Here is a 13,190-nt window from a genome sequence, read left to right as displayed (position 1 = left end):
TAAGGTATCAAATTAGTGTTAAAAAAATATCAAATGGTGCAGCAGAGTATCAAAATTAAGTGTTAAAATATGGGTATCAAGTTTTGATACGGGACCAAATTTGATGTGGCCCAATCACAGCGTGCCAAGTGGCAGCGATGGTGGTTACTTTTTTGTTTTTGTTTTCTTTTTTAAATACATTTTTGTATAATAATTGATCAAAAATATATATATATATATATCATTATTTTTTATTTTTCGAGATCTATAAATAGATACTTGGTTTGTGTCATTTAGACACCAAAAAAATTCTGAAATTTTCCACCATATTATCATCATTTTTTGTATCACCTTTCTTCATATCATCATATGGATATTCCCCCAGACCCTTTCAATCTCGAAGAGATTCAACAACAATAGGAGTTGGAGGAATCTTTACTCAAAAGGCAAAAAGAACTTCTCGAATAGCTTAAAAGGCGAAACAATCGATCACGTAAAAGAAATTTTATAAATAGGGACCATAGAGCTGCCCATCAGAGGCTCATGGCCGACTATTTCGATGAGCCATGCACTTATACTGAAATGCAATTTAGACGTAGATTTCGTATGAGAAGGCAATTGTTTCTCCGAATTGTAGAAGCCGTAACAAATTACAACCATTACTTCACCCAAAGGCAGAATAATGCAGGAAAGCTTGGATTGACACCGATCCAGAAGTGTACAGTTGCCATGTGCATGCTTGCATATGGAGTAGTCGGGATGCCTGTGATGAATATGTGAAAATTAGAGAATTTTATTTTAATATTAAAAAGATAAAAAAAATAATTGAAGGATTGTAATTTTTAATTATTGCAAAATCTATTTTAATATTATATATATATATATATATATTTTAATTTATTTAATTAAATTTAATAATAATCATTGTACAATATAAAAAAATAACCTAGGTCAAACAAACAATCTTTCTTACTTAAATTTTCTTTTCTCCTAAAAATAAAACAAAATTAATAACATAATACCTAACTCAAATATAATAATTACTCTTAAAAATCCAATGTCATAAATTTATTCTTATTAAAAATATTTTAAATTAAATTAAAATCATTATTATTAGATTATTAGTTTCTTAAACTAAAATATATATTTCTATCAATTATATTTTACAGTTTTATTGTGTATTTTTTGGTTTACTCTTTATAAGACAACCTATTAGAAATAAACAAAAACAGTCATATTAGAAAATCATATTACAAAATAGTGGAAGATTAATTTAATTTAAATATTTAAATAATAAATAAGTATTTTTTTTTAAAATGACATACGTCAGTCATTAATTAAAAAGATCCGAAAATGATAAAAAAAAAAAAAATACAAAACTGAAATTGAAATTACAACAATTTAACCTAAGAAACACGTACATAAAAATAAAATAAAACGTACATCAAATTAAAGTAAAAAAAATAAAGAATAAAGCTAATAATCAATTAACTAAAGAGTTGATAAATAAAGTATTTAACACAGAGACCCCAGATCGAGACACCTCACTTGCCACGTTGCATTGGCTATGACAAGTCACCTGGTAGTTAACCTACCGATCAAAATCTTTAAGTTTTTACTTTTCTTGTTTTATTTTATTTTATTATAAAATTCATACTTTAAAAATATTTTTTATTACTAATCATGTTAGCACAAGTGAAATTTCACTTGAATTGTATTGTGTATGTGATTTAAATAGAATATCAAGACAATGCAAATTATCTTCTTTTTTTTCTAATAATAAAATTAAATGTAAAATAGCTTTTAGCTTTATGAGATTTTTCATATATATGTCTTACATTTGCATTAACATATATTTGTTTTTTTTATTATACATGCAATGTCTTTAAACAAAATAGGTTTAAGATTTATGATCGAATTAAATAATCTTTTTAAACAATTCTACCTTAAAAAATATAAATGAGACAAATAAATTAAATTTTGATAGCATATCTATTATTACTTATTGTTTAGTTTGGAAACATGTCTCCGAACTTAGTTCGAAAGAAAAAAAAAGTTTTAATTTTTTTTCTTTTAATATCTCATTTAAATATTGGTTAAAAAAAATATTTATATATATTGACAATTCAGCTTATTCTCATATTATTGACGTCAACTTATTCTCAGGTTTGATATACGTTTGATATGATTTTAGCTTATTTAATCGTTAAGCTTGAGTATGTTTGATACAACTTGTATGTCCAACTTATTTATTTTTAATATTTATAATATATTATTTAATAATTAATATTATTTAATAATTAATATTAAATATAGATATAATGTTATATATATATATTAATTTAATTTTAAATATTAATAAATGATTTAAATTAAAAAATAATATATATTTAAAAATAAATTATTAATATATTATTTTTATAATTTTATTGTTAATATATAATTTTAATTATTAATAAATGACTTAAATTAAAAAATAATATATTTTAAAATAAATGATATGAATATATTAATTTTTATAAATATATAATTTTAAATATATTTAATATAAATATGATATAAAATATATATATATATATATATATATATATATATATATATATAAATATAAGTATTTAATAATATTTAATAATATATATTTTTCACATTTTCTCACTCCCACTATAACTCAATTTTTTAATTGTCAATTTATTTTTGTGCTCTCTCACACTTTTAATATTATCATTCATTTGTGATTCATCTTACTTTTAATATTATCATTTATTTGGGATTTATCTTAATTGTAATCAGTATTTTAGATATTTAATTAAAACTAGTTTGATTTTTAAAATTATAATTATAAATAAAAAATATCAAAATGTATTTATATTTTATATTTTGTTTAATTATTGTATATATTAAGATACATAGATTATAAATAATAAATAAAAATATATTTAAATATATGTTTTTTATTTTAATAATTTTATATAAAAATATTATAAATATATGGAATATATGAGAGAATGAATAAAATGATTAGAAATATATTAAATAAATCAGAGAGAATGAATAAAATGATTAGAAATAAATAAAATAGATTAAAGAGAATAAATAAAAAAATATTTAAAAATGATGAGAGAGAAAAACGCTGAAATTATAATTTAACCGCAGATATTATTATCTTAAACGCTGAAATGGGAGGTAAAGAGAAAATTGAGTTTAAACGCAAAAGTGTGTTTGATTTTAATTTTTTTTTTTGTGAGTTTATTAAGTAAAATTATTGTAGAAGCTTATTAGCTTATTATGCAGACGCCTATACGCGGCTTATTAACGCCGAATCAAACTAGGTCTATATCACCAATTCAAGATATATAAGTTAAGAAAACAAAGCTGCCAAAAACAAATTTATAGATTCTTTCTCCAAGCCGCTCAATAGTCTAGAATTCGAGATATAATGACTAATTAATTGCTTTTTGGACTTCCAAAAAATAAAAACCTTAATTAAATACATTTTTTTTGTCACGACAAACAAGCATTAATCTTGAAATTGTATTTTTTTTAGGATTTTTTAAAATTTTTTTTAAAATATTAAAATACTTTTATTGAATTTTAAATAAAATGATATTTTAGTATATAATTAATCATACAAGAATATCCCAAATAACACGTTTTTCTAATCTAATAACATATATATATATATAATTAAAATGATATTTTAGTATATAATTAATCATACAAGAAAATTTCCAAGTAACTGAAACAACTCAAGAGCTATGGACTGATGTCAAAGAGCGTTATAAAAAGAACAACGGTCTTAGAAGATTTAGAGTAAAAAAGGAAATCACAAATTTGAAACAGGATTCTATAACTCTAAAAAGGTATTACTCCAATCAAACTTTTATGGGATGAGTCAAAAGGGTTAAAATCAGCATTCTACTGTCCAGATAAAACATGTAGAAATACTCCTCAAAATGAGGAAGCTGACAAATTGCTTCAATTTCTGATGGGACTCAATGATCGTTATGAGCACATCATTGATCAAATCCTTGTTTTTGATCCATCTCCTACAGTTTATAAAACATATATTATGCTTTTAAATGTTGAGATGAAACGAGAAATTGATGAAAATAAAACAGAGAGTTTTAGTGCTTTCCACATCAGAAATGAAGATAATAAAAGTCTTGATTTTGATAAAAGTGTGGCACTTGCTATTGAAAAAATAATGACTACAAGTCAAGGAACAATAAGGTTGGAGTAGACAAAGGAAAATTTTCTCAAAATCCTTACAAAAATACAGTTTACAAATATTGTGGATTGAAGAGGCGTATTCAAGAAGGTTGTTTCAAACTCATTGGCTATCCAAAGTGGTTTAAGCAATCAAAAGAGCAAAGAAAGAAAATATTTGTGAATGATGTCAGCACTCCGTAAACAACAGCCCCGATAGTGTAACTACTAATGATTTTAAGTTGTTCTGAGCTTTAATGTAAAATATGAAAGAAATTGGAAAAAACAACTTAGAATTTCAAGCATGTAAGCATTCTAACATTACATTAAATTTTAGTATGAATCTTAATCATGTTGATAATTTTAGTATAACATGGATTATTGACTCTAGAGCTAGTGCTCATATTTGCAATAATAGAAAACAGATGACAGTAAAATGGAAATTAAAGAAATAGGTACAGTTTTTTTGAATAAATATCTGCACCTCAAGAATGTTATGTTTTCTTCAGATTTTAAATACAACCTTATATCTGTTGCACAATTACTAGAATCAGATAACGTTAAATGTTGTTTTTCTTCAACATATTGTGTTTTTCATGACCTTGAGAAAGATTTAATATTAGGAAACGAGATTAGGGTGAACAATTTGTACTGTTTTGAAAATGATCTGAATGATTTCAATGGTGATCCTTTTGTCAAAATAAAAACCAATTATTCCTTTTGTAAGCAATGTAGTATGAAAACTTCTATTAATGCAAATGAAAAACTTTTATTTTGTAAACTTTGTAATGAGTAGTTTATAACTACTATCAATGAAAAGTTTTCATTTTCAGTTTAAGTTGATTATAATACATTGCATCAAAGACTTGGGAATCATTCTCATAATATTTTACAAAAAATATTTCTAAATATAAAACATAAACTTAAACATTGTGAAGTTTGCCCTCTTTCTAAAATGACTACATCACCCTTTAATACTAGTCAATCCAAAACTAACTCAATTTTTTGAATTAATTCACATTGATTTATGGGGACCATATAAAGAGTCTTCAATTATTAATACTCCATATATGTTAACCATTTAGGCGATTATAGTAGAACATTTTCAACCAACTAGTTTTGTTCCTAGAAAAGGAACAAGATCTCGAAATAAGCTTCACTGGTTTGATGACTATATGATTAATCACACTATGGATACACAAAACACAAATCATATGCTTTCACCTACATTTATTTTTATTTTTTATTGCACAGATCCTATTTATAAATTTTTTCTATCTAACATTTCAAATGTTTGTGAACCACAAGCATATAAAGAAGCATCTCTCAATTATGATTGGATCAAAACTATGAATAATGAAATTCGAGCCTTGAAAGCGAATAAGACTTGAGAAATTACCACTCTTCCACATGGTAAAAAGACTATCGAAGGCAAGTGGATTTATAAAACCAAACTAAATCCGGATGGTACAATCGACAAATTTAAAGCTCAGTTAGTTGCCAAAGGACATAATCAAATAAATGACATTGATTTTCATCCAAGTTTTGCTCTGGTGCAAAAACTTGTGGCTGCATGTACGACTTTTAATTGCATTAAGTGCTGCTAAAAATTGGTTTCTTCATCAAATTAATGTGTATAATGATTTTCTCCATGGTCATTTAGAGGAAGAAATTTATATGCAACAATTAGATGAATATATTGAAGGTAACCAAATCAGGTTTGCAAATTAAAAAGAAGTCTTAATGACCTCAAGCAGACTTCTAGACAATAGAATACATAATTTTCAAATAATTTTACTAGTTTTGGTTTTGTTCAATCATCTCATGATCACTGTGGTATTGATTTATGTTGATTATGCTTTAGTGGCTGGTAACCTTGATGAAATCTCTAAAAAAACATTGATTGACTCTAAATTTCCTATTAAATACTTGAAGGAAGCAAAGTACTTTCATGGTCTTTAAATTGGCAAAATCTCCAAAGGTTTTTTTTGTCAATTAAAGAAATTTCATTCTTGACATCATTGTTGATGTTTGACTCATTGAAACTAAGCCGTCTAAATCTCCGATGCTTAAAGGCATCAAACTTGAACCAGATTCACAAAGTGGATTTAGTTAACCAGAATCATTCCACAGACTCGTTGGCCGGTTAATTTACCTAAATTTTATGCGATCAGACATTGTATTCTTGATTCAACAACTAAGTCAATACATGCTCAAACTAACTAAAGTTCATTGGGATGCTGGTTTACAAAACTGACTTTATTGATCTTCGACATATCTCAACCAAAAATCAAGTTGCGGACATTTTTACTAAGGTTTTAGATGGTACCCAATTTGATGATCTACGTTCTAAGCTTTATCTACAAGATTTTCATCTTGAGGAAGGAGTGTAAAGAATTATTACCGTTTTATTATTACTGTTTTTATCATTCTTATTTTGTATTTACTTCTTACTTGAGAGACTTATTTGTTTATTTTGTTAGTACTTATAATGAGAAATTTCTCAAAGATTCACCGTGAGTTTGTTAGGATTTGTATCTCCCAAATCCGACCAGCTTGAAACAATCTATAAAAATGCAAGAAAGAAGAACACAAGAAGACACAGATTTATAGTGGTTCACTCAAATTGAATTATGTCCACTTCAGCCACCGCCAGATTTCACTATGAAGAAGAAGGAATACATAGTTTTTTTGCCTCACACTTTATCTCTCTAGAATTATGTCTATCACTTGTAAACCCTTAATAATCACATATTTATAAGGTAAATATTCAGGTAATAAACCTGAATAACTTTTGGTGAGGCCCAAGCCCAAAACCAAATACACACTCAATAAACTCTAATTAACAATGTAGAGTTTATTATAAGTGTAGGCTCCATAACTTAACAGAGTTTTCTAATCTCTCAAAACCTAATCTCTAAAACTCTCAACTATTCTTCAAATTTCTCAAAACATAATCTCTAAAGCTCTCAACAATTCTCCTTTTGTTGATTGCTTAACAATTAAGGTACAATTCCCAACACTAAGAATGAAAAAATATGTATTGGAATGAAAACCTTTAGAAGCTACAAAGGATGAATCAAAAGTATTACAAGAGAACCTTAGAAAGATAATATGCCAAATTCTTTACTTTTGTTTTGTGAGCAAGCTCCATTCGATGCATTAAAGACCTGGTGTCATTTCTAGAAACTCGCCTCTATCTTCACGTACTCGTCTAGATTCTCATAATTGATAGATTTCAATTTTAGTTTTTTCAATTAGATTAGACAATTACAAAAATGTTCACTAACTTTCATATCTTCAAACTCTTCTTTAATAGGGAAAGTCATATAAACAAATTTGTGTGATCAACAAAAACAAAACACATTGCTGACCCCAAACCCTAGATTGAATTGTCGAAGGTTTGGGTTAATGCAAGACAATAAGGGCTCTAAGATGAGATTTTCCTTTCCTTTGAATGAGTTGCAAAGATTGGGTTTTGGTTGAGCTCGCAATGCACATTCAATTGTAAGTAATGTCAAATAAATAAAAAAAAATTATGTTATTTATATTTGTCAAAACTATTTTTAAATAGCTTTCTATAACCAATTTTAAACTTTTCAATAAAGAGTTTATTAGATAAATTAATAGCCTTAGCAACTCAATATTTTGAGTGTTTATGGGATGTTTGTTGATGAAATATTTCAATATAACTAGATTAGTTATAAGTTCCCAATTCAATCCTAAAGACACCAAAAAGATACCAACACTTGTGATCAACTAAATCCCAAAGATTTTTTATTTTATTTTTTTATTTTTGCAAGAATAGTAAAATGGGGATTGAATGGAAAACTTAGGGACTTGTTTGAGAAAGTAATTTTTTTGGTTTTGTTTGGATTTTTTTAAAAAAAAAATCCTTGTTTGATTAAAAGTATAAAAAAAATGGTTTTTAATATTTTCTTACCAAATTGTCTTTTATCTCTCTATATTTTTATTTAATAATTATTTTATACTAAAAAAAGTAAAAAATAATTTTAATATTTTAATAAATAAATAAATAAATTAGACTAATAATATAATTATTAAATTTTAAGATAAAATCTGAATTTTAATATAATAACTCATTCATAACCCATTCATCAAGTAAGGCTATGACTTAAATCTGGTTAAGTAAGGACTGTTTGGATTAGTTTATTACTCTAAATAAATAAATTAGGAGTGGGCTCTTAATTATTATTAATTAATAATAGATGATGGTCATGTATCGATCGAGCTGAATTGTTTTAAAGTGTAAAAAACAAATTGGACGTATTAATGATGAAACAGAGAGTGAAACCCAATATAGGACCAACAAAGACATATTACACGTGTCTCATCACCATTCGTCGTTATGTGAGTGGGCTTGAGAAAGTGAGATAAGCTTTCTTTTCTTTCAATCAAAACATGCAAAACTTTTCTTCAATCCCAATATCTTGTTTTATTTTTTATAATAATGTATATTCCTTTTAGAACAATTTTTATTAAATAATTTAGACCTTTGATAGGTTTGCAATTTTCAATTATGATTGTAAATTTAAGATTTAATTTAGTGTATATTTTTAATCTTTTTTAGTAAAAATTAAATTTGTAGTTTTAAAGAATTTGCATCTTAAACCTCCCATTTTAAACAAAAGAATATTTTAATGAAAATTAGGCACAAATACCTATGATATGTTTATGCATTATTATAATTTAGTATTTGTTAAACCTAACAAAATTAACAACAAATAAAAAAATTAATGAAAAACAAATTAATAAATTCGAAAGTGTCAAGAAATGCAATAAGTTTCTCAACCAATAAATATTAGAAAAGGTAATAATATCGAATAGAATCACGAACATATCGAATCATTTTCAAGTAAAAAAAATATAATAAATAAAATAACTTTTTTTTTCTTTTTAAAGTCACATACCCAAAATAGGTAACCATTTTTTATGATTTATTTTAAGAAAAGCTCAACAAGATGGCATAAAAGAATAATCAATTATGTAGAAACTACCTAAAGAACACAAACATAAACATTAATTAAGGGACCCTAATATAAATAGTTCCATAGTTTGAGTTATAACCTAAACTAAAACAAGTGTCTAAGCTTTGTACTTGCTCACCTTTCTTCACAAGTCACACCCCATTGATAGATAGATAGATACCTTGTCATTTTCTGTCCTTTGTTCTCCTGACAGTTAAAAACATTTTTATTCCAACTTCAGACCTTGTTTCAACAGTTATGCTATCTAGAATCTTCTCATTACAATCTGTGAAAAACTAAATTCAAGAAGTTTTGTCTGTCTCATAATCACAATTCAAAAGAAGTGACCGACAAAGAATTATTAAGACACACTTATTTGAACATCATGATCACATGAATAAGCTTGACAGGATTGGATTGAAGGAAATTGAAAGAGACCAGAAACTCACAAACAGCCATCATACTGTTTCTTTCTTTCTTTCCTCTTATTGGAAACCCACGTGGGATACTCACTCTATTTGATCAAATATAGATCCGAATATGACATCTTCATTTCATTTCATCAAAATCTACAGAAATCGACTCACTTTAGAACAACAAATTAACAAGATGATTCATTAATTAAGTACCCACATACATATTATGTTTAATAAATCTCAACCTGTTCTTGTTTGTATTATTGGTTCAATCAATATCATCATCACCATCATCATCTTTAACAGTATTATTTTCCATCTATGACATCAACCCTTTTTCTTCCTAATAAATTACATTGAATTTGTCATTACCAAATGGAGCACAAGGAAAGAAATGAAACAGAAATGCGATTTACATAAACAAAGACAAACAGAGATATTCTCAAATCAGCTTGGGCCGGCGGCGGCGCCTGAGGTAGAAGCCAGCAGCAGGTTGTTAATGGCTCTGATCTGCATCTGTAAAGCAGATATATAATCAATTGTTTCTTCAAGAATCACAGGAAGCTGCTCTTTACGGCATCCAGGTACCAACCTTCCCAAAAGCCGAACTTTCCTCTGAACCGCAGGTAAATTCTTTGATTTCAGCTTTAAGATACTCAATCTAGGTTTCCTCGGCCTGTTTATAGCAGACAATGTCGCCGCCTTAGCTCTCTGTCTTCTTTTCTTCATGAATTTCATCTTAAGTCGGTTAGTCAGAATAGCCCGGCTCCATCTGCTCCTTCCTTTCGCCGTCGTGGCCAAAACCCGGTCGGCGGTCTCTCTCACAACTTTCCCCCCGCCGCCACCGCCGCCGCCACGAGATGGATGAGAGTTTAACCGAACATGACGGAGAGCCTGCAACAGTTTGGTAGAGTAAAGTTGTTGCCTGGCCTCGGATTTCCATTGATTAGAGGTATTTGGATTCTGAATCTGATCATTAACGATTCGAGATTTCATCTTATTCCTCCTCCGTATCATCATCATCGATGATTCACGGGCAGGCAAAGGATTCGACGTCATCATCCAAAAGAAAGACCTGTATCATGTTAAGCAAGAATCGAATCGATCTTCAGATATGTGGATTGAAAAGGTGAATTCAATCAGAAAATTATAATTACCCGTTGGTGGATGTATCTTCTGACTAGAAATTCTGTATCTGATTCACTTTCTGGTGAATGACATGTTTAGAAATCAAAAGGGTAAGAAACGAATCAAACAAATTGATAATCAGATAGACAGACAGAGAGAATCAAACATGTGCTCTTGATTTGTATAGAGAGAGAGAGAAGAGAGAGAACTGGTTGTGGTCGCAAACAAGGATGTGGTTTTAGGCTTAAAAGGCGTCGGAAAAAGCAATACGACACCTCTGTCTGCCCGTCGACATTTTTATATATATATATTTTAACCATAATTAATTAAAGAAAGGAAAATGCATTTTTTAAGAAAACAAATAAAAGAGACCCTTGACTTGTAGGTAAAGAGCAAGTAAACCATTTAACATTTGGTAATGTATATAATGGACATTAAATTTTATAAATATGTTGGTTTCACAACTGAAAATAGGTAATTTATCCTTTTCACTTTTTAAAAATTCATATTTTAACATAATTATGTTTTAGATCATGATAGTGAAATTTTTTTTTGATACATTTTCAATCAGATAAGTTTTTTTAATAGGTAATGCTTTATGTTTATGATTTTATTTTATTTAAAATATATCAATGAAATCAATAAAAATATTGTTCTAACGATTATTTTAGGCTAACTGAACTCGAACAAAGACAATTTTAGCAATTTCAGGTTTTATCACTAATGATAAAACATTATTAATTTTTATTCTAATTAATTTGTCACTTAAGATAAAAAAAAATATTTCTTCACTTCCCGACTTACCTTATTATAATTATTATAATAATAATAATAATAATAATAATTATTATTATTATTATTATTATTATTATTATATATATATATATATATATATATATATATATATATATATTCAGAATTTTGATACCCTACACGATATTGCGACCCACGATTTTACCTTTAATCCAGAACGGTCGAACCTCATTATGTTCTACTTCTCACGACTTTAGGGTTGGAGATGAAATTGTGACGAAATCGCGATGTATGTGCTAGGAAGGGTAAAGTCGCAAAATAAGAATATAATTTTACTTTTTCAATCTAAATATCATTTCATTTACAAACGTATCAAATTAATTATAAAAATAAAATGTCATGTAAAAGTAAAAAACTCAAATTTTTCATTAAAATTGTGATAATTCAAATCTCATTACACCTTCAAATAAATAACAATTGGACCTTGACAAGATTAAAACAAAATATTCACAACTAAAAAATTAAAAAAAAAAAGATAAAAAGAAAATTAAAAAAAGAACCAAAGTTTTTTTTTTTTTTTTTTTTTTTTTTTTTTTTTATATATTTAGATACGTCAATTATTGACAATGATGTTAATTTGTATTCATGATTAATGTATCGCAAGAGTAGAGTCCAATAAGGAAAAGTAACCATGCATGGAGCCCAGGGCCAAGAAGGCACCAAAATATTTGCATACATAAATCGTTTTTATTTTTCATATATATAAATCTCATTTTTCCAAGCAATATATATATATATATATATATATATATATATATATATATATATATATATATATATATATATATATATATATATATATATATATATATATATATATTTAGTAATAAATAATTTTAATGAAAAATCTATGACATGTTTAATCAACAATTTGTATTATTTCTCACTTTTAATACATAAAAGTAAACAGAATAAATGAGTTGAACAAATTCACAACAAACTCTTTATTATATTCCTCTAACTATAATAACTAAGTCACGAACTCTAGAGTTTAAGATAGAAATTAAAGAAATCGATGAGTCAAATGCATGTTCAAAGCTCTCAGCTCCTTGTACAATATCATCCGCATCACCTTCTACAAACATGAGATTTGATCGAATTGCATATTTTATTTGCGGTCTAGCACCAACTAAAATATTGAACTCATAAGAATCTCGACAAGTTCTTAAAGGGTGCAGCTAACAAACGCTGACTTGAATGTTATAATTGTTTGATTTGATTCACTTTTAGAGTTATCTTTCTCATTATTGCATCAACAACAATTAGGCCTAGTCCCGGGACATCTTCATTCTTGTTTCCTGGGGGTCTAAGTGATGTGTGTTGAGACATAGCTTCACAATTTGTGGATGTTTGCATGTTTGGGTTATGAGATTATCATCCCCAATTACAATTGGGAATTGGAGTGACTCAAGGAAGACTAAGAATATGAAATTTGTAATCCTCCATATGTTTGTTTGTGAACTGTAGTTAGAAATTTGATTGAGGATTGCCGGTAAACTCAAACAATTATAATTTATATCATTTTGCATTAATCATTTAAAAAAATGGATTGAAGAACGAAAGAGGAAGATTGTGAACTCTGTGATCACAATAGGTTAAAGATATAATCGTTTATTTGAAGATGGTTAATGTATATTAAAAATGACAATATTCTTTAATC

The 13,190-nt window shown here is 26.9% G+C and overlaps 1 protein-coding gene across 1 annotated transcript; it reads right to left on the bottom strand.

The window, feature by feature from the left end:
* Positions 1-9,760: 9,760 nt before the first annotated feature.
* Positions 9,761-10,980, bottom strand: LOC124921140 (transcription factor bHLH148-like). Its single transcript, XM_047461757.1, has 2 exons — positions 10,747-10,980; positions 9,761-10,664 (listed from the first exon to the last, which is right to left on the bottom strand). The coding sequence occupies exon 2, from the start codon at positions 10,649-10,651 to the stop codon at positions 10,037-10,039; it is 615 nt and encodes a 204-aa protein (XP_047317713.1). The 5' UTR covers positions 10,652-10,664; positions 10,747-10,980; the 3' UTR covers positions 9,761-10,036.
* Between the last annotated feature and the right edge of the window lie 2,210 nt (positions 10,981-13,190).

Source organism: Impatiens glandulifera, chromosome 1 (genome assembly GCF_907164915.1).
Source record: "Impatiens glandulifera chromosome 1, dImpGla2.1, whole genome shotgun sequence".
Lineage (NCBI taxonomy): Eukaryota > Viridiplantae > Streptophyta > Magnoliopsida > Ericales > Balsaminaceae > Impatiens > Impatiens glandulifera.
Note: the sequence above shows the minus strand (reverse complement) of the source record. Positions and strands in the feature narration are given on the sequence as shown.